Source organism: Stegostoma tigrinum, chromosome 20, assembly GCF_030684315.1.
Source record: "Stegostoma tigrinum isolate sSteTig4 chromosome 20, sSteTig4.hap1, whole genome shotgun sequence".
NCBI classification, from domain to species: domain Eukaryota; kingdom Metazoa; phylum Chordata; class Chondrichthyes; order Orectolobiformes; family Stegostomatidae; genus Stegostoma; species Stegostoma tigrinum.
This window is the reverse complement of record NC_081373.1, coordinates 24,862,639-24,889,652: the sequence shown is the minus strand read 5'-3', so window position 1 is coordinate 24,889,652 and position 27,014 is coordinate 24,862,639. Positions and strand designations below refer to the sequence as shown.

Sequence of the window (27,014 nt, the reverse complement as noted above, 5' to 3'; positions counted from 1 at the left end):
AAGTCGGCATATGGATATGATGGCAAAGAGAATAGATAGAGAATGTTAGATTGCATGAATTGGCATGATAGAGACATTGTGAGTTCCATTAACATTTTGGAGGGTAAGGGCTTGGAGGAATATTCTTTATTTATCCCTTTTGGACACTTAAGGCTCCTTTTTTGATCTCATCCCAGTTCACCTTTGGGATTATGAAAAGGCATGGTTGTATCTTTAAAAAATGCATAAACTGATGAAGTTGTGAAGGAACTGTCCAAAGGAAAAGCGTGGAGTAAAACAACAACTAGCTAGTTCAGAATTTCTGGTCTGTTAAAAAAAATTGTAAGATTTATGCTGAATGACTTCTTTCCCACACTGTTAGTTTCACAACTGAGTCCCTATTGATGGGCAGCTCCAACTTTCTGATTACTTGAAATGTTTGTTAACATAAAGGATTAAGCATGTAAAATAAATGTCTGTTTACGTAAGACATTTAGGAGATCTTGTGGGGAGGTGGTAGTATTACTGTCTCTAGACCAGGAGATCAAGGTTCAAGTACCACCTGCTCACAAGTATGTTATGAAATATCCAAACAGGTTTATTAAGAATAAAAACAGACATTTCTGGAAATGCTTAGCAGGTCTGGCAGCATCTGTGGAGGGAAATCAGAGTTAATGTTTTTAGTCCAGTACCCCTTCCTTCAAATACCCGGTCTCCAGTTTCGCTCCACAAATGTTGCCAGACCTGCTGAGGTTTTCCAGAAAATTCTGTTTTTGTTTCTGATTTACAGCATCTGCAATTCTTTCTGTTTTGATTGAAAAAAACTTTATTTTACACATTGAGTACTTGAGTTTGCTTTTATAAGCCATTGATTAATTTAAATGAAATACTAGCTTTCATAAGTTGAAGCAATTTCAATGTATTGGATTTTTCTTTAGTGTCAACGAAAGTGTGTTTGTTCTTCCATTGTAATATCAGTAGACGGATGAATTTATTTTCTGTTGGGATGCATATGCTAGATAAAAGAAGAGTTACCATGGAGAGGAAAATGGTGGAAAGTCAGGTTATGAATTGGTATTGAGTTGTTGTAGGTGCTACGAAGGACAGCCGGGATGATTGGAGGTTTATGGGGTTTATCACTATGGGAAATGGGCATTTTGGCATAGATTGATGCATATGAGGAGTAGGTATAGGGGTATACTTTGGCATGGAGACTCAGGTGAGAGCAAGTGGTATATTTTATGCTTTAGTCTTTATTTATAAAGATTGAACACACTGCCGGAACTCCAAGGTAGGCTTTCTGCCCAGCTTGCCTCAGGAACTGGCACAGCTCCCAAACAACCCAATCACCCGCTTCCCTTGACCAAAAACCAGAAGTGTAGTGAGCCATTTATAAAGGATGCTTTTGAAAAGGATTTGAAGATTTATCCTGACTCTGCAGCCAACTTCAGAAGGAAAATCAGGGCCCTAACATAAAATGTATGACCATAAGCAGCCAAGTTTTGATACGTCGTTCCTTAGTTTCCTCATTTTAAAAAAGAGTTTGTATTTTGTTTATAACCCAAACAACCCTTTGCATTTTGTGTGTACAAAGCTACTGGATGTTCAATTAAAAAGATTGTCAGAAGTAAAAGTGCTTTGTAGCAATGTGGTAGTAGCTTCAAAACAGCGCAGGCTTTAGCTAAAATAGAATAAATACCCTGCACAACAAAAGATCCAACTGTTCACTTTCCTGCAGTATTTTGCAATATTACCCTTAATTACAAGGGTTGGGCATATTGTAATTTTGCTTTTGCTGGCACACGCTTAGTCACTCATCAGCTAGTTGTACAAAACAGGTAAACCTGTAAGTACTGTCCGCACGCAACTATTTGCGAGTGTGCCGTCATGTGCTATATGTGGTACCCTTAGTGGGAAAATCCTTTTAATTAGTGTGTACAACTATCTTACAATTCAGTTCATATCCCTTGAGAGCATTTGATTACCATAGGTTTTATCGCAGAACTTGGCGCAGCTCCAGCCACAGCCTGGAATTTGTTAGTCTAATGGGGTGCAAAGTCTATTGATTGTGGTCTCCAGGGTAATAACCAAATAGAACAGGAGCAACAAGTCAATAACATTGTTGTTTCTACAAACTCTATTCACTTGTGGTGTTGGATTATTTTACAATGCAATGCATAGCCACTAGAAAATCAGTATGTCTGATATGCTGTACATAGTGTTGCGTGTGTGGATTTTACATTTTTTTTAAGATTGTCTGGAAAGGCAACAAAAGAATTGAAATCAAAGGAATATGAAGTTGAAGTAAGGTAAAGCATTCTGGTGGACTCCAAAATCAAAGAGATTAAACCATGAAACATATCGCCGATAAAATCTGAGTATTTTCCCCTCATGAGGAAAGACTGATGCTGTACAAAAGGAAATAATAAGTCTCTACTTATGATTGGGTCTGTCTGCTTTTAATCTTCCAACTGTTCTGAAATGGTGGATTTGTATGTGACAAATAACATTAGATATTATTACTTGTGACATATGTCATGATTTGACTTTTTACATGTGGACTGTGCATAAAGACTGCTATTTGTTCTAGGCTGATTTCTGTTGTAAGCAGTAGTGTCCATTTTCTCAAGAAGGTTTCCAACCCAAAACTTCAGCTGCTCTGCTTCTCTGCCTGGCTTGCTGTTTTCCTCCAGGATCTGCAGTTCTTACTATCTCTGAGTAGCGCCCAAGTATTGTCCTATGGACAACTGCAGGGAACAAATTGAGACCAATTCAGGGTTGCTTGGGTGTACTCGAGAACTAATGTTATGACTCCACAGGGGAAACCAACCTAGCCCACCCCATCCATAGCCCCATATAACTTCTGCCATGCTTCTCCAGAGGGAAAGGAAGAATCATCTTGCATTGATCTTGCCCACCCACTGACAGGGTTTTTTTTATAAAAAATTCCAAAGTTCCCGTTATATTGTTGGGAAAATGGGGTTAGTTGATCTTCTTCCAATTCTAATCAATCACCAATCCTTCTAATTTAAATTTTGTTACAATCCTGAATGTTACCAAATGGTGTAGGTGGAGCTGACACTGCAGGCTCCGGGCTGACAGCAGCCTGTTTCAGTCTGACTAAACACAAATGCACACGCACACATGGTCCACTAGTCTCAGCTTAAGACTGAGATAAACTATGCAATAAAATAAGTTTGTTTTTACGTGTATGAACAGCAGACTTCATGATCACATCTAGTAAATGCTCAAATTTTTATAACTTTATTTGAATGCTAACATGAAAAAATGTCCTCTGAATAGACTTCTTTTGCAATTCCACAAGTTAGCAAGTTTTTCAGTTTAGTATGGTGATTGTATGTATAAAAATATAGGAAACAAGAAAAGTATTGCTCTGTGTTTGATTTGGGGGTTTGTGCTTTGTTTAAACATTTGCAGCTCAAGCAAATATTTTTCTGAGAATTACATAAAACTATAAAACATGTGAATGTATAGACTATATGATTATTTAGTTTTGCATAAATCAAAACTTCATAATTTAATGTTTCATTATATAAAATGCAAATGGAATGCTCAAGTCAACTGTGAAATGGTAAAAATGTTCTACCTTAAATGCCATTGTTATGGTTTTGTCATTTTTGGTTGCCAAGTCTCAGTTACAGGTTGAATAAGTAGTGCATTTTGTGGTCCTCGCTGGCTGTTCATGTATGTTAATGCTGTAATTCATTTATTAGCCAAAGGCAACCGTTCTGGCCTCATCAATGTCATTAAAGAAAACTAACTTGTCATTTAGCTCACGACTTTGCACAACTTTCCTGTGCACAAATTGGCTATTTATGTAAGAGTTGGGGTTACACATTCAGAACATAGAACATAGAAAAGTACAGCACAGTACGGGCCCTTTGGCCCACGATGTTGTGCTGTGAATTAATCCTAATCCGAAACTAAAATAACCTAACCTACATTCCCCTCCATTCACTGCTGTCCATGCACATGTCCAGCAGTCACTTAAATGATGAGAACAGATTCATAGTTTATGAAACGTGTGTGTTTTCAGCCTTCCTGACAACTTGAAAGCCAATGTGTCAACGCAGGTTCTGCTACTTTGTTAGCAGGTGTCACACTTAGCTATTTATTGTATTTTTACTGTAATTTTACATTCCTTCTGATACAAGTAAATAGCCACATAAACAAAAACCTAACTAGATGCTTCAGAAAGTATTCTGTTTAAGAATAAATACTGTTCTTGCAGAGTTCTTTGTCTGTATTAACACTATAAGTTAGCAGATGAGGTTATCAAATGGCAAGTTAGATGCTGGGCATATTCATTTCAAAAAATATTTCTGTATCAATTGTAGGATTCTTATTAAAATATATTAATAGTGTGTTCTCAATGCTTTCTGCATGTGCCCTGGATACAACTAGGTACCTAATGCAGCAGGGCATTCCTCTTAGCCAAGCCCCAAATTCTAGAATTCTTCCTTCCAACTCTTCAGATATGGTTGCACATTGAGTAAAATTATCCAAAGATGAATTTGTCCTGGAAGTTAGACACTTCATTGTATTAAAAGTAACTTTTTTAGAGCCGATATTTTTACATTCAAGTTTCTAACCTCACTGTACCTCCTCATTAGGTTAAAACAGTGTGGAATGTAGCCATTTTGACCATTTTTGGCATCACTTTAGACTCATTTCCAGCTAATGTCAGTTTGCATGGGCATACCACAGTCGATTTGATCATTTCTAATCTAGTGAGACAATCCACCGGACTTTCAGGTTGTGTGTTACCGTTATTTGACTCCTGCTTCTTGTGTTTGTGTCTGTGTTGGCATATATTTGAGCTACAATGTGATCTCTCCTATTGTCACTTAAGTGGTCATAATTTGCTGTGTGGGTCACTCAAAAATCCAAGATCCATCAATAAGAAACTAAATGGGGGCAGTGCCTGTGGATTCATACACCATGAGAAATTAAAGATATGAAGCTGGTCAAAAAGGAAAATAAAGAGTAATGAGCAGGAGCAAATCTAAAATTTTAATTCAGATCCAGTTAATATGAACTGCATAGATTACAGCAAAATCAGATATGAAACTTCCCTGGGTGCGAACTGGAGGCCATGAAGACTGATACTGAGGCTCCAGAGATTAAATTAGCAGTGATAGACAAACTTCTTCACAATATTTCATCAATGTTAGCCTCATACCAACCACATGGCCTGTAGAAAATTAAATCTGCTCATAATGTCCATTCCTTCAAACTTAAAATATTTTACTCTCCAAATTCCTTCATTAGCAGTTATACTGACCAAAGTAAAACTGTGCGTGCTTTAAAAATGAACAAAGTTCCAGATTCTCACCACATTTTTTTGTTTATTCATTCATGGGATGAGGGCGTCACTGGCCAGGCTGTATTTTTTGCCCATACCTAACTGCCCAGAGGGCAGTAAAGAGTCAACCATTTTGCTATGGGCCTGGAATTACGTGTAGGGCAGATCAGGTAAGGGTGACAGTTTCCTTCCCTAAAGGACATTAATGAACCAGATGGGTTTTTCCTGACAATCAACAATGGATTCATGGTCATTGTTAGACTCTTAATTCCAATTTTTTTTATTGAATTCAAATTCTATCATCTGCCATGGCGGGATTCAAACCCAGGTTCCCACAACATTACATGGGTCACTGGAATACAGTTGAGTGAGGATGCCACTAGGCCATCACCTCCCCTTGGGTTTTTCTGAGTTAATTGATGTGCAGCAAAGATTTTAGTTTACAGATTAATCACTATGTTTCTGCACTAGCAAAGAGGAAGGCCAGAGTTTCCAGTGGATAATGATTAAGAACAGCATTGGACTATGTAATGATGCTCTTTATTGCTTAAAATGTCTGCCAAAATGTTGGACAGTTCCGACATAGAGAATAATCCATTCAGCAAGCAGATGGCAGGTGTACCTCTGTGTAACCTTTTCATGCCTTGAAACAATGTGGGAATATATTTCATATTAATCCCAAAATTATGCAGCAAGGTGTAGTATACAGTGCATACCTCAGGGGTATTTGTTTTCCCATAATTGAACCATTTCACACCATCAGACTAAGTTACTCACTGTATCACTCAGCTCTTAATTTCTGTGGTTGAGCATCACTCGACAACTTAATATGAGGATATCTGTACTGGATCCAATCCAGACTATTTTTTTTGATCTGTTAAGATAAATTCCAAAATAGGTTCCTACCTCAACAATGACATCCTAAATCCTCTAGGCACTTGAGAACTGCTGTGACAAAACTTGTTTCCTGATCCTTTGAGAGGTTTTTAGCAAGTGCCCTGACAACACCCTTCATGTGAGGGAAAGAAACAGCACATGAGCTGAAACTCTTTAACAAGCAGCCTTCCATAATCGGCTAGAATAGAAACATTGGCTAGTTCCCTAGTGACCCTTCCCTTCAACTTTTTTGGCAAGCACTTTGCTGAAGCCATGATTTCATATCATATTAAAATGTGAGCTGGGAAAATCTTCTCAAGCATTTGATTCCATATCCTCAGAAAAAGTGTCATGTAAGATCAATGTCAAATGGCACTGAGGTAGTGCAGTGCATGCCTGCTTTAGCTATTTAGTGATTTTTGGGAATGCGCAGATAAGACAATGCCATGCTTCATAAGCAGCTGCCCCTGATGTTTAACGAATCAATTTTGTATTAGTTTCTACCTCCTCAGACATGCCATGCCCAGTAATAACTTTTGAGACCTCATTCGTTAATTTATCAGCATTGGTAAAAGAGAAATATGCTGTCCAGTAGTACTTAGTATGCTGAAGTAGTCAGTTAGTGACCATGTCATTTCCCTATTGCTTGTGTGACCAATTCTAAGATGGAGAACTAGCACATGACAGATAAAGAACTGGGTAGCAATCACAATGGAGTTGATGCAAAGGAGGACAAAGTGTGTAAACAATGCAGGAGGGGGGAATTTAACCCAAACTGTGAACAAGCAGAGTTGACTGTGGGTGGGTTCAAACTGAAAAGTAGAAAAATAAAGTGTTAAAAAAATTGATGCCTGAAAAACTCAAGATAATTTAGAGGAAATGTTAACTGCCAACATGGATTTATTATAATGAGTAATCATGTCATCCTGTGTTATAATGTTCCCAGCTGTTTGTGTTTAAGTATCAGTAACAGTGAAGACTGTTCTCAGAATGTATATAACCCCATTAAGTATAAAGGTAACTTTAGATCAGATCATACCTTCTGCCAAATGTGCTTGTTAAACTCCCCTCCCATCTGTTCCCTACTTACTTAGGTAGAGAATGCAATAAAACAAATATTGACTGTAGTTATCTACTAATGAATGCCGAGTTACTGCTCAAAGTACAGAATGAATCTTTGGAATTCATCATTGACCTCAGTTTTCAACTCTGGAGCACATTACTAAATCAAAGAGTTGCCTGATGTGCAAAAGGAGTCAGTACTTGTAGATTATTAAAAAAATTCCCCATAGAACAATAAAATCATGTGTCAGCCATAAAGAAAGCTCTTCAACTCCATAGTATGCACTGAAGTGAAATGGCTTTACTTTTGTGTTAACCCAAACTGTATAGTGTGCGTTGGATGTAAAGTTCTCAAATTTAACTTAGGATGTAGATTGTCTCCAGTTTGGCTTTGCACCAGAACTGCAGCCACACAAATGACAGTTTAAAAAGTGTATAGGCAGCCAGTTGGTTAGGAACTTTTTAAAACTTTGTTAACATTAAAAGATTAGAAATAAAGGACCAACTGTTCTATCAGCATGTTAACATTAAAATTCAACTGGCAGTCAGACATTGGCCGACAGAGCTGTACATATTTGTGCCTGCATCCAAGCACTGAGCTCAATTTTATTTACCGAAGCTGAGTGTTAACACAGCAATTTAACCCTATCAGGCAGCTCCATGTGGCACTACAACTGGTAGGATTTCAATAATGGTATCAAAAGAAACTATTGACATCCGCATCTGAATAGTAAAATAGTAACCTCATCTTGGTGCTTATAATCTTACCATTGGAATATATGAGTAACTATATCACAGGACTATGATAAGAAAAGAAAATGTGGTTCTCCGGAAAAGAGATTTCGTTATTTGTTCTGATTTCTCAGAATTAGTCTCCTGTGTACAATTCCTTTCACAGCTTTTGCCTTCAGGCAATACAACAGGATTGGTCATTTCTGTAATCCTTGAGGACAATATTTAAGATCACTTGCCCTCAACAGTTTTCTTTTGTCTTGGTTTGTAGGAAAATGCCTCTGTAACCTGAAAGGGTATTTGAATAATGTAATTCAACCAAACCTAGTGTGAGTATCAAATTTGGCACAACTGTTGAACAGATGCTGCAGTCACAGTGGATGTTGTGTATCTGCAGAAGCCACAAATATGAATTACAGCTGAAATGGTAAAACAAATAGTCAGACTGTTACGTGATAGCGTGATGTATCGGTGAATTAGAGCACAGCAAATCTTTGTACAGTAGCGTGACATGCACCTTTGCCAGCAGTGCACGTCCTCGCTGAATTCTTGAGCTCCACTATCAGGAAGGGTCACAAAGTACTGCAGAATTATGACCTCTAATGAGATTTCAATACTTGGAAAACAATAAAAATTTATGAACTGCATAGTTTCAGGGAGTAGTTGCATGGTTATTGTTACACCCTTTCAGCAAAGTTTGCGAGTTGAGATCCAGCTGTTCTGCAAGACAGCATGATTTTATTCTTAAGAGTCTGGGAGACTGCATATGTAGTGTGTCAAGTATTTTCATATTCTAATGGATTATTCCATTTATCATGCTGCATACCATTTCTCACTTTGACATGCTTTCCACCACTTACTTAATTACAAGCTCAATTCAATCATTATTTAATTTTATTTAAAGTTATTGATAACACTGCATAATGACTTGCCTCCTGTGGTCCCATTTACTCAGTTATTGGCCCTCTCTCACATTTTTAAGCTTCAATTCTTTCCCTCTCCTTGGTATACATATCCTGCAATGGTTACATGAACCAGCAGTGCATCAGAGTAGTAGACTGTCTCATTAAGTTTGAATAAGTCAAATCTCTTGGGATTTCCTGGGGTTCGCCCTTATGAAGTGTTTACAGAATGTTGGACCGATTGCATGCATTTCATCAAATGATAGGGGTTTGGTAAAGAAACATGGCACGAAGATGGTGCAAGTGTGATGAGACAAGTTAGGAATGAGATAAAATATCCTGGTGAAGTGTTACTTCCTGTTTTGCTGAAAACCTGTAAAATGTTCCATTAAAGGCAGTGTCATGGCATATTATCCAACATTGAATCAGGCAAGATTTAGAAGTACTACAAGAAAGGAAGTAAATTTTGGTGTTTCTTTTGTTTAAACAATATGTCAGTAAGTAATGCCTATATAATAAGGTTCAAAAACAGACTTGAAAATGGCTCAGATTCTATGCTCCATTAATCTGAGCTTCTCAAGTGCAAAGGGAGCACTTAACTCAATACTGCTGGAAGCTGATGGAAAATTGCCCTTGACTTCAATGACATTTGTTGTAATATTTCAAGGGAACATCAGCCCTTGGTTTTGACTGCGTAGACAAGAAAAATAGTTAGCAGAAAATTGGGCTCAATGGGAAAATGGGCGTATAGGCTGAAATCTCAGTTCCTGCAGCAGTGTTGAACCTCTAGCCATGCCATTAGCCAGCTGGAGAAAGTACTCTATTATTCTGTTTTACTCTCTCCCTACTTCGCTCCTCTTCTTTGCCTCTAATGTCACATTTGTTAATTAGGTTCATCAAAATTAGTACTAATCTGAATATTTTCTGAAATTTTATTTTAAAACAATTTTGGTCCTTTACAAACACAATGCATCATCTGCAACAATGCAGGAACCAAACAAAGTTCTTGATGTGGCAACGCATACGTTACAACAATATTACAATAAGCACAGTTTATTCAAGTCAATGCGTGTTATTTCCAAGGCCATGGTGTCTTGGAATGCCTTTAAGGAGTCACAGTATTTTGAGTATCTGTCACTTCATGTAATTTTTGAGGTAAGCTGGCAAGAACTGTTTCTGCTTTCTTAACACAATTCAAAATGCTTCAGTACTGTAGAAAGGAAAAATATATATGTTATTTTGTTTGGTGGTTTTGAAATGCAACACATTCAAAAAATTTTATTGCTTTAACTAATTTGCCATTTCTTGCAGGTCAAAGATTGACTTTTTGAATAGATCAGAATTCCTCAGAAAGATAGAACCAGTAGAGAAGATTATGGAAAAGAGTTTCACATCTGTTTTTATATGTAAGATTAAAGGAGAACAGGATTGCAAAAAGAAACAGCTGTATTTCTAACTTTCTTAGAAAGCAGAAAATTGCTTCAATTTTCTGAAACACTTTAAGCAGTTTGTGGAGCAATTTTATAAATCATGCTCCTGGAATAAATGTTTGCATGTTTGAGAAGCATATATTGTCAATTTGGCTGTACCCATCACCTGAGTTTCTGTCTATTATTTGAAACATTACGGGAAGACCAATTTGACTTGGCAGCCCCAATATTACTGTGTAAAATACTGGTGATGCTGGAAATAATTAACAGGTCAGGTAGCATCTGTGGAGAGCGAAAGTGTTTATACTTCAAGCTGGTGATCCTGCATGGGAAGTATGACCAGCATTTCTTGTTTTATTTTGCCCTAACATTACCCCTCTTTGCAAGTGATGACCTGACTTTTCAAATTAGAAAGTATGCAGGAGCAATACTGCACCTTGAAACAGCTTGTTTCCATTTTGTATGCTCTTTTAAGGGGAAGAATGAATTAAAATAAAGATACAAGTGGATTTTTGCCTAGTGCACACCTTCATGACTTTCTAAATGCCAATGATGTATTAGTTTGAAAGTAACTAAACAGTCAAAATGTTAATTGGAAAGTAGACTGCACACATGATTCCTATTAATTGAGTAAGTAATGAGGACATCCGGTTTTGATCTCCAGACTGATCAGAAACGGGTTGCCATGAACAGGACCATTCATAGGAATGACCTTAACATCATTTCGTTAAGGAATAATAACTGAGAACCCCAATATTCACTGATGGGAAGTGCTTGATCAGATATTCTACTGACTACATCATGCTCACTACGTCAAGAATAGCCACTGGACTTATCCAAAGGGTTGTAGTTCACAGTCGAGCACTTCCAGGAATCTGACAAATGCAGAAGACTCCTGGATCGAGTCAATAACCATAGAATCACTTTAAGAATATGTTCAGCGGCCCAATTTGAAGGCTTCAGAAACAAAGAACAACAGAGATTGCTGTAAAGCTCAGCAGATCTGGCAGAAACTGTGGAGAGAAAGCAGAGTTAACGTTTTGAGGCTAATGACCTTTCTTTGGAGCCTCAGACAACATTAAGAGTCTATTTGGATGAGCAAACCAAGATGTAATGTGCAATGATTTTGTGTTCTTGTTAAGTAAGGATAAGTTTATCCTTCTGCAAGTTAGACTAGGAATAGACAAACTCTATTAAAGTGCAAGTGAGCTCGTTCTATTTTGCAACACTCTTACCTATGTTTGCCTATCTTGCAGCCAGGTTGCTGTTTCAAACTTGGTCAATGATTTATTTATTAGAGGAATCTTGAATAAAGTATTGTTAAAACATGAGCTTCGTTAAATAGCCAATATTAATAGTCACCTCATTTGATTCTCGGCTGTGGAATTTACGATTCTTGTCTGTAGCATGAATAATGCGCAACAGATTGGTGCAGCATCTTTGGCTTACAGATGGTGTCAGTAACCAAGAATCTCATCCATAACTGTTGCAGCTCTCCTGGAAATGCTAATTTGTGGACTGGAATGAGTTCAGTTTTGACTGAAATAAAATGAAGCAGTCGGGACGCTGGAGATCTGAAACAAAGGCCGGAAATCACTGGAGAAACTCAGCAGGTCTGCCAGCCTCTGTGGAGAGAAAGCAAAGTTAGCAATTTGAGTCCAGTGACAACTCTTCAGAATATTTCTCCAGCAATTTTTATTTTTGTTTCAGAACTAGTTTGGCTAGGCTGTGAAGTCCTTGATGACGGAGTAATTACAGTCACTGCTGATGCTCATAATTGAACAATGGCTATTTTGCAATACAGAGGAAGGCAACTGTAATGTGGGACAGATTTCCAACTCCTATACCTGTAGCTCTTGTATTGGATGCAGGACATACAAGTACATTGAGTCAGCTTTCTCAAAGGTTGTGCAATTTTTAATTGTGTAGTAATTCTGCCAAGGTGATCCATTATTCAATGTAGGAACAGGAAAAAAATTGCTCAGAGTAATAATTGAAATTATGAAAATGTTAACATTTAACATTAATCAAAAGTTAGATAGAGACAACTGGGTTCAAATGAATCTTTGAACATTATTAAGAGTGTTGGGGCATTCTTAAGAGAGAGATCAAGAAGGCAAAGAGAGGACATGAGATAGCCTTAACAAATTTAAGGATAATCCAAAGAGATTGTACAAGTATATTAAGAGCAAGAGAGCAACTAGAGAGAGAGTAGGATCCATTAAAGATCAAAGAGGTCACCTTTGTGTTGAGCTTCAGGAGATGGGAGAGATATGAAATAAATGTTTAGTGTCAGTTTTTCCTGCGGAGAAAGAAATGGAGGTTAGAGAACTCATGGAAATAAATATTGATATGTTGAGAAGAGTTCACATTACAGAGGAGGAAGTGCTCGAAGTTTTAGAACATGTAAAGGTGAATAAATCTCCAGGACCTAATCTAGTGTATCCCAGGACGTTGTGGGAAGTTAGAAAGGAAATTGCGAGGCCTCTTGCAGAAACATTTGTATCATGTATAACTGCAGGTGAGGTACCGATGACTAGAGAGTGGCTGATGTTGTGCCTTTGTTTAAGAAGAAGCAGGCTACGTGGAATGGCCATGCTAAATTGCCTGTAGTGTTCAGAGATGAATAGGTTAGCTGTGTCATGGAGGATGGCTCTGGGTGGGATGCTCTGACTGCCGGTGTGGGCTGGCTGGGCCGAAGGGCCTATTCCCACACTGTAGGGATTCTATTCTCTTCTATTCTATTCTGAGCCTGGGAACTATAGACTTGTGAGTCTGACTTCGGTGGTGGGTAAGTTGTTGAACGTGATTCTGAAAGATAGGATTTGTATGCATTTGGAGAGGCAAGCAATGATTAGGGATAGTCAGCATGGTTTTGTGTAAGGGAAATCTTGGAAACTTGATTGAGTTTTTTGAGGAAATAACCAAGAAGATTGATGAGGGCGGAGTGGTAGATGTTGTTTCCATAGACTTTAGTAAAGCCTTTGACAAGCCTCTGCGTGGTGGACTAATCAATAAAGTTATATCGCAATGGATTTGGTGAGAGCGTGCCAATTAGATATAAAAATGGCTTAACAGCAGGAGACAGGAAATGATGGTGGAGGTTTGTTTTTGGACTGGAAACCTGTGACCAGAGATGTCCCACAGGCATCTGTGCTGTGTCCATTTTTTTATATATATAAAAGATTTAGATGAGAATATAGAAGGCATGGTTAGTATGTTTGCTGATGAGACCAGAATTGGTGCTATAGTGGACAGTGAAGAAAGTTGTCTAAGATCACAAAGTGATCTCGATAATTTGGGTCAGTGGGCTAATGAGTGGCAGATGGAGTTTAGTTTCAATTAATGTGAGGTATTGCATTTTGGTAAAACAAACAAGATTAGATTCATACAATTAAAAGTTGGGCTTTGGGTGCTGATGCATATTAGAGAGACCTAGGGGTTCAGGTGCATAATTCTTTGAAGCTTGCATCGCAGACAGATAGGATGGATAAGAAGATGTTTATCGCTTTTGCCTTCATTGCTCAGACCTTTGAGTATAGGAGTTCGGACATTATGTTGAGGATTTATAAGACATTGGTGAGGTCTCTTCTGGAATACTGTGTCAAATCGTAGTCACCCTGTTATAGGAAGGATATTATTAAGCTGGAGAGGGTTCAGAAGCAATTTACCAGGATGTTGCCTGGAATGGAGGGTTTGAGTTATGAGAAGCATCTTGATAGGCTGAGACTTTTCTCACTGGAGCATTGGAGTTTGAAGGGTGATCTTGTAGAGGTTTATAAAATTATGAGGGATATAGCTGAGATGACTGGCAGGTGAATTTTCCCTCAGGTGGGGAATTCTGAGAGTAGGGGACTAACTTTAAGGTGAGAGGAGAAAGATTTATGAAAGACATGAGGGGCAATTTTTTTACGCAGGGTAGTTCATGTGTGGAATGAACTTCTAGAGGAAGTGTTGGATACAATGTTTGAAGACATTTGGATAAGTACATGAATAAGAAATGTTGGAGGGATATGGGCCAAGCAAAGGCAGGTGGGACTAGTTTTTTTGGGATTATGGTTGGCATAGACTGGTTATACTGAAGGGTCTGCTTCTTTGCTGTATAATTCTATGGTTCTTTGGGAAAAGAAGAATACTGTAAAAGGAAAAAAAAATGAACTTTGAATATTTCTTTCAATTCTATTAATATAATTGTCAACGTATAATTCATTGTAGTGTGTTGTTGACCTTGAGTTGCAGGCAGATAGACAGCATTGTTGTGGCTGTAGTTAGACCCAGTTATTTACATCTGTAAAAATAGTACGTATGTACTGCAGAGGGCACATTCTGATTATTGTTCTGAGATTCAGGTCTAGACGGGACAGAAACCTTTGTATCATCTGAGTAAACGCTGGGGAGATGCTGGGTTTATAGATCCAGCCAATCAGCATTGTGGCCATACAAGCCACCCACCCGTCAGGTGCTGGGAGACTGCAGCTGCAAAATTTGCTGGAGGCAATTGCTGAAGTTCCCAGAAAATGCAGAGAACAGTTCTTAGCAAGATGTTTGTGTGTAAAGTGCCTTTCCACAAAAGGTCCCAATTGTTCCACTGATGCCTGAGCAGATTATTAGCTGCAAAAACTGAAATATTTATGAAAGTTCGCTTAAAAAATGGTTTTGAAGCTCCTCTTTTCTTATATTTTGTAATGCTGCTGAATTTTTATTTGTTGTGTGTAATACATCATTTTCAATGCATTTGATCTGGAACAGAATTGAAAAAAATGGGGTTTATATGTTTAAAGCTGACATTTTGATCCTTATCATTGCTGCTGCAGCAAAGTGGTATGATGTGTTGGTGCGATAGGAGTGCAAAAAAAACTGTTTTTAGGGGAAGCAGAAAAAACACATTCAAATACAACATTTGAAAGCTTAAAAAATGCAGTCTATAAACAATGATTTGTTCCAATAATACTGTTGTGTTCAACTTACTTTAGTAACACAGCAATCTGTCTATTTTTCCTGCTCACATCGATACATCACTACCTTGTCAATAGGGATTTTTTTCTTTCTTTGCACCAAACTGGGAAAGGTTGGATGAGGCAGCACAGATTCTTTGACCGGACTGGACCTAGCAGACTCAATAGCGTTATTTCCCTCCTCAGATCCAACTTTGAGAGATTTAGAACCATCAAAATTTATATCACTGCTATTTTGGAAAAAAATTCCGACCAATCACAGGGGGATATTTGTCTTCAGCAAGGTCTCCAGCAACAGGCTACAAGGATTACCACAGGAAGGACCTACAGTGGGTGTTCTTTATTACAAATCTCTAAATTACATGGAAGTTTTTCTGTGCTAATAAATTAGAAAGGGAAACAGAACCCAGTTCTTCAACATAAGCACTTGCAAAAAGGCAGCATAAGCTGAAAAACAGCTTATGCTCTTTATCTATTTTGGACACTCGGTTAGGTCGCAATAAAAATGCAGTTATTTCTCACTGTGGGTAAACCAGGCATGGCCATAAACACATCTTTTTATGTTAACATTGAAATTCACTTTTATTTAAAGAAAATCGGATGGCCTCTTAAAAGCCATAATCACGTTTTGTCACATCAATTTGGTTGAATTCTTCTGCTTTTGAAACAACAGATTTATTGTCTATTTAAATATAAACTTGCAATGTGTAAACACCAGTTAATCGCCGCCCACCCTGACCCCAGCCCACCCAGTCCATTTCCCACCAGCTTCCTGATAGGAAATTGTTTCTTTTAAAACTGTCAACTGTCAAGAATCAGTTCTTCAAAAAATTGAGTCTTGCTGGTTTGTCAAAATTATCAGGTTAAGCTGATATAGGATAGTTTTGATCCCACTTTACTGTGACTTTGTATGTTTTATTAGAGTTACAAAAAATTTCCACGTCTCTCACAATCCTTCAAATGTGATTAGTGTCACTGCCCTTGAGTAACTTCATGTCTAAGGCCATCATCACCCCCTCCTTCCAACTCCCCAGTGAATGAAAAGTCACAGGTCAAGTCTTTCAGTAAATAGTCTGTACTTTATCTCACAAAGCTCAGAATAAAATGACCATCAGGACAATAAAGTCAGCACACCTTGCTCTTTCTCAGTCAAAGCTTAGCTGGCAGCTGTGATATTGCCACATGGAATCAATTTAGATATAAAGCTTCTTTGCAAAATGTACTTAAAAAGTTTCTGTTTAACTCTGCCCATCTTTTTTGACTGTACTGCAAAATCTGCAGACAGCTTTAAATTAGAAAGCTGCAAACAAACATCAAGAATCGTCATTTAGCTGTATCAGGGTCTCCAAGGACCATGAACCATAGTTTGTAATGCAATGCAAGGCAAATAAAAATTGCAAATTTTAAAATAAAGTAAAAGGTATGGCTTGTAAATAATAACTTTATGATTCAAAGATTTCAAATATAGGCCATTTTGAGCAAGTTGCTGAGTAAAGCCAATTGTATGCAGCCAAACTGAGCAATGTTTATTTCCACATCCTTTTTTTTTCACACGACAAAGTGTTTCAATATGCCATTAATTTAGAGAATGAAATTTACTTTTGGCTATTTTTGTGAGATATGTCTTAGGTCTCCCTCTTAACCCTTGGACTGTCTCGCCTTTTATTAAGGTATGCTCTTGGAGGAATGATAGCTTTTAGTCTGAAGTGTCCAGTTTGTTTCCATGTATAGGGAAATTCCATGGAATTCTGATACAACATTTAGAATATGCCGAGAATAGAAATTCTTGTAATTCATGCAGCTAGACGTCATATTTATGCCTTATGCCCAACGTCAGTTGATGGGCCTAACTCTTTTTTTCTTTTGTGTACATCCAATAGCATCTGCTTTAGGTAAACTTCACCCTGCAACTCAAATTGTAAGTTGGTAATACCATCAGCAAGGCATCAGGGTTTCTCCCTAACTAATGAGAGTAGAGGACTGGGAAATATGCAGTGGAATAACTGAGAAGGGGGCTGAATTATAAATGGGTGAATTCAATGTTAAAGTAGGTATAGAAAGAGAGAGAAAGAAACAATGGATTGTGAGAGTAATAGAAACTACAGAGGAAAGCTAAGGGGAAAAGGGTAAACATTTTTAATTTTACATGTTTAAGCTCTTCAGAAACAATTTGCAGACTGAAGGAATAAGATTCTTCATTTTTGTAACAGTTTTCCATACTAGAGTAATTGATTAGTGTCCATCAACAGTGATCAAACTATTAAAAACGTACTGCCACTACTAATCACAAGCCTTTAACTATCTGTGACAATAAAATGTGAAGCTGGATGAACACAACAGGCCAAGCAGCATCTCAGGAGCACAAAAGCTGACGTTTCGGGCCTAGACCCTTCATCAGAGAGGGGTTGGGGTGAGGGTTCTGGAATAAATAGGGAGAGAAGGGGAGGCGGACCGAAGATGGAGAGAAAAGAAGATAGGTGGAGAGAGTATTGGTGGGGAGGTAGGGAGGGGATAGGTAGGGAGAGATACCTCCCCACCTATACTCTCCTCTCCACCTATCTTCTTTTCTCTCTATCTTTGGTCCGCCTCCCCCTCTCTCCCTATTTATTCCAGAACCCTCACCCCATCCCCCTCTCTGATGAAGGGTCTAGGCCCGAAACATCAGCTTTTGTGCTCCTGGGATGCTGCTGGGCCTGCTGTGTTCATCCAGCCTCACATTTTATTGTCTTGGATTCTCCAGCATCCGCAGTTCCTATTATCTCTGATACTGCTTTAACTATCTGTGGTAGGTTTAGTTTGGATCTGCCACACAGCGCAGCAATTTTGAGATATTATGTATACATCAGTATGGGGGAGGGGAGCTGTAGTGATAATGTCCCTGCCTCTGGTTCAGAACAATCATGTTCAAGTCCTGTTTGCTTCATAGATGTATAGTAACATTTCTGAACAGTTTGACTAGAAAATACCTATATACATCAGCGGTGAAACAGTGAGACATTTTTTGGAGCTAAAATAAAACAATGTAACTTGGACAACATCTTTTGGACGCTCATATTTAACAATGCATCTGCTCCTCTTGTGAAGTTACATTACAATTATGCATAAATAATGCTGAACTCCGTTGGTTTGAACAGCATCCAAATATTTTCACCTTTTAAATTCATCATAAGTTGCCAGCTCATCTGTGCCATCCCACCACCACAGGGGTGTAGAATTGAAACCTGTGAAATGTTATAAAAGCAAATTGTTGGGATAAATTTCTCGAGCATATCTGACCCATGGGATAACATTACGTACTTTGCTGGCAGCAACACAACAGAAGCCTTAAACTTAAACAAATCGCAGCCAAGACCAAACACTAGACCAGGTGAATACTAGAAACATACTGAATGGAAGAATCGTGGTATCTAACATTGATTTGATTTGTGATGTGCTGTTTTGGACCTCAGAGCTCAAGTTAACTCACTCCCAGCCAAACGTTTTAACTGCACAAAGGGCCTGCTAAGCATCCAAACTCTTTAAGTGTGGTAGTTTTGTTAATTTGCAGAGTTAGCAAAAGAGGCCTATTGTGTTAGAGAGTCAGTAGGAACTGCAGATGCTGGAGAATCTGAGATAACAAGGTGCAGAGCTGGATGAACACAGCAGGAAGGCTGATGTTTCGGGCCTAGACCCTTCTTCAGAAATGGGGGAGGGTAAGGGAATTCTGAAGTAAATAGGAAGAGATGGGGAGGCGGATAGACGATGGATAGAGGAGAAGATAGGTGGAAAGAAGACAGACATCAAAGAGGTGGGGATGGAGCCTGTAAAGGTGAGTGTAGGTGGGGAGGTAGGGAGAGGATAGGTCAGTCCAGGGAGGACGGACAGGTCAAGGGGATGGAATTTATGCTCTATTGTGTTTTGGAGGAGTTTTGCGAGCTTTTTGATTTTTTTCAGACTGTGACACTAGATCATGACAAGAAGACCGGAGGTGTTTGTCGACTATCGGGAGAAAGCCTCCTTAAATTGTCATCTCCCTTATGGCGTCCCCACCCACTACCACCATAAGAAAATGGAACAATGGGCAAGTTAGCCACTTGATCCCTCAAGCCCACATCACCGTGTAATAGGGTTATAGCTGATTTGAATTGTTACCTTAACACATGGCATCAGGCATTGAGAAGACACCACTGGGGAAAAAGAGACAGGAAGGGGATATCCAGGATGCCTTCTCTAAGACTGAGCTGCCCATAAGTTGGCACAAAAGTTCTTCCTCTAAGATATTGTCCCAATAATTCAACTCTTCTGTTGTTTCAAAATACCCCAGCTTTCAATCCTTTTCTGTGCGTCAACATAGCGTTCTCTCAGTCAAAACACTTAGAATAATTTATACAAAACTAAACAAATCATCTTTTGTGCAGTCCCTTAGTGCTTCTGTTCTGTGTGGCTTTGAGTGTCTGAGTGTCACGGTGTGATGCTGCTCAAGTGTGTGTACTGTAAATGGTGAAAGACTGCTGACTTCCATTGATGGAGACTTTAGTGGATGACCTAAGCTGCAAGGCACTTAGAAAGCCTGGCTTCGGATTTTCCCTCTAGTTGGGCAGCAGCAATCTGGTCTGGCTGGCAAGCGCCAGTCAAGTGCACTGCCAAAGTGGCCCTTTTTGAGGTCTTCTTACAGTGCACTTGGCTTTTGAGAACCCCAGGCTAGAGACCGGGTACTAACTTCTTCCTCCCTTTCCCTGCAGAGCATATGATTCAACACCTAGTGAGGAAACTTTGTGCCTTTCCACGTCCTGAACGAATGAACCTCCTACTGACAAATCAGAAGACCTAGAAGCTTTCTCTATTTGATGTTTCACCACTTCTTTTGTTTCTCTCCAAGTCTTCCTCAGACAGTCTGCAGAACCTTCAATACGTTGAGTGCAATTTTCCTTTTAAGAGGACAGGCTGCCATAAGCAGATATAATTGAAACACACACTAAGTGGGCGCACTGCTGAGCCCTTCTTAGACTGTGCAGTCAGCCAGCAGCATGTTCCATGCCAGTCTTCAACCTGAAATGATTTGGATGAGGAGTCAGTACACAGTTTTTATTCACTGCCTATTTCAATAATGATGGTTAAGGGTTGGTCATACAACAGCTCATCCTCCTTCCCTTCCCACTCACACAGCCCTTTTAAAGAAATAGAAATGAGACATTTTCCCCAGCGTGTGACCATCTGTACTCTTGACCAATTCTAATCTTAAAGTGCACAAGAGACTATTACCTTTTCTTCGTTGCTGCAGCCCCCAACCACCACCAGCCCACCCCTATCTGTGAAATAACATTAAATTATTTACCTAATGATTTTCTCACATTGAGAAACACAAATTCATGTCCAGGTTTTTAGGAGACAGAAAACATGCTGAACTTTTCAGTTTACAGTTTGCACCTTGCCCTTTTGCAGAGGACATGCACCATCTATACACCTCATTCTACCTGCCTGTGAGAGTAGATTTTGTAAACTTTTACCAAAGCTGCTGATGTGGATTATTTCTGTGGTGGATTAGCACAATTGTATCAAGTGCTGGCAGCTCCTTTGATAATTTGCACACTTGGTAATCAAATTAGTTGTGAATATACGGATGTGCCTTGTCATTTTCCTCTGTGTTGTCTGCTACAGTATTCTGAAGGTTTTGTTGATTTATTCTGGCAAAAAAAATGATTTCTGTTATATCAACCATCCATGGTATTCAATTGAACTGATGATACAGAGGAATGCGAAGCATGTGTACCTCAATAAGCAATCCAGTTGTGGTCAGGATTTTGAAGCCATCTAAGAGGCAAGACTTGTTGCCTACAGAGCATCCTGAAGAAGCAATTAGTGGCTCTCATTCATACTATCATAGAAATATTAATATGGAATGAAAACGAATAGTAAAATATGAAGCCACATTTAATTAAGCCTGCGCAAGCTCCTTTATCTATCCATTGTTATAATTGTGACAATTTCAAGTCCCTTTAAAAGCAGATTCTTAATGGTGTGACTACAAGGCTACAGGCATATAGATGGTCATTGTAGAAGAGTGAAGAGGAGTAAATGAAATAGTTTTACAGGAAATGAATGAAAAGTTTGATGTTGTGAAGAAGCATCTTTTTATTAATGACACAATGTGAAACCTCCATTTTTTAATAAAAGTTATTGTCTACAGATAGCATTTTCACCATATAGTATTTAATTAGCACAACTTTAAAATTCTTTGATTAATGCGTTGCAAGGTATTTTCTCGAAGTATTCAGATTTTTTATGTCGAGCTCTTTTTTAAAAAAGGTAAAAAAAGTTTTCTTCATTATTAGAATAAGATATTTAATGTTCTGCTGAGTTTTAACCTTAATTATGTTTATGGAATACTTTTAGTGTGCATTGTAGTTTATTGTACATTTTGTACTCTTCAACATTAAGGCAAAAGTAGATTTGCCAAATCAAAAATAGTATGAGAGTAAGGTGGTAAAAAGGCCAATCAAAAAGAAAGAAAGACTGAGTTCATGCAAAATATTCACATCTGGTAAAACAAGCTATTGTCGTTCTCTAGATCAACTTAATTCAAACTGTTTGTGATGTTTTGTTGTGTAATGTTTTGTGAAATTGTGCCATTCTTTGAATTACCTAAAATACCAGATGAAAGAAAATGCCACTGTTAATCTGTATATCCTTCATCACTTGTATCTATTTATTTACCTGCTGTAACTAAGGTAACAAAATAGTCTTGGTTATGTTTCTGAATCATGTCTGCGTATTGTTGTTTAAAACATATATGTTATACTTTCAGAATTCCCTTGTACAGAAACAAAAGTATTCATACTTAGTTTTTGTATACAAGAAAAGACAGTACCAAAAACTCCTTGAAGCCTTGTGAGGAAATAGTTATGTCCAGGGGAGGTTTTTGTGCAGTTTGATACACTTGAAAGCTGCATGTGTAAGCTAGTAACAGGGAAACTGAAGCTTTAATGGAGCAATGCTTCCTCTGTTTTCGTTCTTTTCAACTTGTGGTTTGGTTCTAGGAATGCTTTTCCTGAAAACATCGACAATACGCCAGGTTTGCGAGCAGGTTTCATTATGCTGAAAGCTAAGAACATCTACACATTTCCTTTGTTGTTCCTGTGTTCTGGGTACTGGCTAGCATTGGGGGTTGCTGAAGGTTTCTCTGTTGATCCTTGCTGGCAGCAGTCATCAGATAGCAAGATGGATCCAGCGCTTGCAGTGAGTGATGAATGGCGACAGAGGTGGTCATTCATCTCCTGCTTAGAATGTGGACAAAAACTAAAGCAGTTTTGCGGAAGACATGTCAGCAAATGTGATAATTTTGTAACCTGTCAGTAGGATAGAGAGCAGCTCCTTTGGAGTGTCGGAAGGAGAGTATTACTGATTTGACATGTATCATTTGCAATCAGCTCTACATTTTGCTTGTTTGTGAAAAGTTATGCCTTTCCCGTATTTTTCATTCGGTTCATTTGTAAATAGAACACATTAAGAACTAAAAGCAGAAAATGCAGGAAGTGCACAGCAGGTCTAACAGCAATAGTAAAGAGAAAAGACAGATTAATATTAAAGGTGCGTAGACCTTTGATCAAAACTGTTCTGCCAAAGGTTCCACACCTGAAACATTAACTTTAATCTTTTCAAATGATGGCCCAGACCTGCTATGTATTTCCAGCATCTTCTGGTTTTATTAGAAAATTTCAGCATGTGCAAATTTTTCTTTCTTTTCTGTCCCTACTGGGTAGTTAAGAATTTGACATCCATTTAATTGACAATAATTGAACGCCTGGCATCTTTGTGTACTTTTTTTTAAGAAGTGCAATATACTGTAAATGTGTGCTTTGGCTGTTTGTTTAATGTTCACTTTGAAAGTAATTTTCAAACCATCGCTATAAACAGGAGCGTGCTGTGTTCTGCAAACAGCAGGAATTAAATCCAATATGTGTATTTTCATGTAGAAATGTAAAGGTATAAATGTGCTGCTATTTGATACCCCAAGCTTCAATACTATTCAGTAGTTACATCTACATGAGCACCTTCAGTCTGCATATTATGACATCTTTGATCACTAGAGTTAGCTGAATAAGGATTTTGTGTGTTGCAAATTCTAATGTTTTTACTTTTTCTCTTGTTTCCTCCCTCCTGTACCCTCTTCTAAATTCCTGTCTAGGATTATCCAGAACCGGATCCTCATGTTTATCCTGGGTGCCATCATTCTTCTCACCATTGTGCTGGCCATTTATTTTGCTGTCACAGGCCACTGATACGTCTCTATTCTTCTGTGATTAATAACGACAAACTGCTTGTTCAGTGTAATTAGGACAAATTGGTCACATGAATCATCTTCTTGCACTGACAGATTCTTCTCTACTGCGCATTAACACCCAGTGCAAGCCAGGCAAAAATGTCTTTTATTTGTATCATTGTTTGCTTATTTGTTTTTGTTGTTGTTGAGAAGGTGACTTTAGTGAAACTGGGATTGTGAGGAGTTACTGCATGTTCAGTGCTGGTCGAAGGGAAGTAGAACCATTTCAAGTCCTGTTGTGATGGGATTGTATGTTGGTGTGCTCCAGACCTTTGTGTATGTGTGTACAATCTGTCAACAGCTTGCGGGTTATATCTACAGAGGATAAATGATGGGGAACTGTGGTTAAGTAAAAAATAAGACATAGAATGACGCCCTGACATGCACAACTCCCAAGTCCAAAGAGCAAGTAGATTGCTTAATTCCTGACGTCGTATTGATTTAGATTTTAAGTACACGCCTAATTAATGATTGTGACACTCCCACTCCCGTAAGTGCATCATGTAACATTAAGGAAAATGCTGTAAAATATTTAAAATAAAATTGGAAATAAATCACTAACCCACAGGTCTTACTTACAGTAATAAAGTGCAATATAATTAAAAGATGCCAAATTGCAATTTAAAAAAAAATTAGAAATGCACATTGGCATTCAAAGCACTGCTACTACAATTTTAAATGCTTCATATAAAGACAAAAAACCCAGAGCATGCCTGACGTCAGTTCGTAGCTACACGATGAAGAGCATTTGATATTCTGTTTAAGGCAGGCTGAATTGTCTTATTTTGGAACTGGCTTGGTGGGGGGCTTTCTTTGCTTTTGCATCAGAGCTGAGAGCTTCAAAGGCTGAAATTAATAGTGAACAAAATTGTGCAGATCTAACCATCCCATGTGGGTAGAACCCATTGAGGTTATCATTATCTTAAATTCCACCAATTCGACAAACCTCATCAGATAATGACCTCTATAGTTTTTTATTACCATGGTAGCACAGATTGTCAACCCCACAGAAAAAACATTGCATTCTTCACAATACTTTTTTTTCCTCTCCATTTTTTTAAAACCTGTCAGATCATTTCAGTATTTCAAACCTGAAGAAAACAGCCTGCCTGGAAATGTATTTGAAGTTGTAATAGTGTCAAAAAGTCACGGTTGACTGACAGATGTCAGTCCCAGTGGACCTCATTAAATCATAAAAACTTGACAAGGAAATAATTGTGCATCACCAACAACCTGGCTGCTGTTTAAACATTTTATTTTGTTTCATTATTAGGATCAACTATTTTGTTCATTAAGAAATTGCATTAAACAACAGTTTTGTGGCTAATGATCTGTTCTGGGTTTATGTCTGTTTTCTTTAAACATCAGCTGCATCATGTGGTTTCTTTGCAGTCGTGCTATCATCTGGCAGAGATCCACCACTCAGAGCTGCGGGTGCCATTGGAATATAAAATGGATTATTCATTACCAACCTCCTTGCGACTTATTTGGTTTCATGTAGTGGTTGAGGGTTTCGCTGTCTTCTGTGGAAAAGATGAAAACTTGTCAAAAATAGGTTATATCTTATTCTCGGGGCAACAAAATCAGTGGGTACACACGTGCTTCAATGTTTAATGAATGCAGATTTTAACCCCTTAACATGACTTTGACTGTGAGCTCTGCATCGACAAAGAAACCTCACTTTAAGAAAGAACTGGTAGTTAATTGGCAATCTGGAAGTGTGTCATGATTTATAAATTACTGCTAACTTTAGGTTATATTTTCTAATAATGAGATATATCAAAAAATCCATACATATTCATGCACTTACATTTCCACACGTATTTAAAAAAAAGCAGGCTTAATTATGTGTGAATTTTGGCATTATTGTAATAACCATTTGCAGTTGAACGTTTTCTGGGCATTTATTTATTCAATCGATTTTGTACAAAGAGCTATGGAATCTGCCTTTATGTTTGCTTTCTCCTTGGTGTTTCACATTAGATGTATGGAATGTGTACTTTATTTAATATATCAATTACAGTGTTACATTCCAAAAAAAAATGAAGTGTTTGTGTCGCTTTTCTTCCTGCTTTATACCAAGTGATCACATTTCAAAGCCTGCTCTGTATGATACCTTAAGTGTTTTTTTTCTTCAAATTCAAGGATTTTGATAACCCAAGTGGATATATGCTGTCTATTGATTTTTTTTTACAATGACTCCTGGATAACCTATTTTCTCATTCATTTTTAAAGTGAACTCATGAGATTTTAAAGCAATTCTGCCCAGACTCTGAAAATCAAAATCCCTCTTTGACCCCTGAAATTCTAATCCCAGCCTAGATCACAGTTGTTGAATATTATCTTTTTACAAAGCTGGTAAAACAAAAATGTCCGAATCACTAGATACAGTAGGTCATGACTATGACTCTAATTAGTAATGCAAAGGATCATTCTTTATTATTTAAATACATCAAAAATGATACTGTCTATTTATTTATATTTAGCAACAGCATTGCAGACTGTTCAAAACTTGTTATGAATTTAGATACATCTGATTATCCAACCCACAATAACTTGTGCATTCTTATAAATAACTGACGCATACCTTTAGATCTGGCAGCAACATCTCACTGCATACAGTCTGACATTACATTCACTCTATATGTCAATAAATGATACCCATGTGAGTTTATTTGATGACACCACTTGCTGGTTTTGCAGCATTGGTTCATTAAAGTACATAATGACAGGAGTTGGCCATTCAGCCCCTCAAGTCTGTTCCATCATTCAATAGAACCTGATCAAAAATGTTGTTAAAATCCATTTTACGTGTTGTTCAAATGCATTTAACTTGACTTCGTACTATCAGGAGAATAAATACTTTGCAGCATTCAGCTTGTTATCAATGTAAACACCTCAACATATTTTGTCAGTTGACACAAATGTACCAATGGTTTTGATAGGACAATGCAAGAATGAAAATTTAAGGATTCATGGTGCTGTCCAAGTGAAAGATTTCCAAGGTCTGGACATGAGATGAGTTCCAAACTTCTCTTTCTGCTAACAACAGTCCAGCTCACTAATCCAAGCAATAGCTCTACCTCACAATTTGTACCTGTTCTGAAAGGTTCAGTGATATTCAAGGACAGAGTATATGATAATATACATGCATATTGTGTGTTGTGTGGTGTATAGAAAATATGTAATAAAGGAACAGGAGATACAGAAAGTACACCAAGATGGTTGGAGGTATACCTGACATGTAGGAAGATGGGCATGGTTGTTGGAGGCCAATCATCTTAGCTCCTCAGGGTAGCAACCTTGGCCCAACCATCTTCAGCTGTTTCTTCAATGACCTTCCCTCCATCATAAGGTCAGAAGTGGGGATGTTTGCCAATGATTGCACAATATTCATGACCCCTCTGATACCGAAGCAGTCCATGTTCACATGCAACAAGATCTGGACAAGAT

General features: G+C 38.1%; 1 protein-coding gene across 4 annotated transcripts in view; it reads left to right on the top strand.

The window, feature by feature from the left end:
- The window catches only part of vti1a (vesicle transport through interaction with t-SNAREs 1A), a 349,246-nt gene extending 323,670 nt beyond the window's left edge, over positions 1–25,576 (top strand). For 2 of the 4 annotated variants that reach the window (XM_048550679.2, XM_048550680.2), the window contains one exon: positions 23,427–23,541. Coding sequence is in view for 2 of the 4 variants with exons in the window: in XM_048550676.2 (XP_048406633.1) it covers positions 23,427–23,520 (94 nt within the window). In the remaining 2 variants the exon portion in view is untranslated. Of the gene's footprint in view, positions 1–23,426 lie in introns of all 4 variants that reach the window. The other 2 variants (XM_048550676.2, XM_048550677.2) reach the window with 2 other exon arrangements.
- The last annotated feature ends 1,438 nt before the right edge of the window (positions 25,577–27,014 follow it).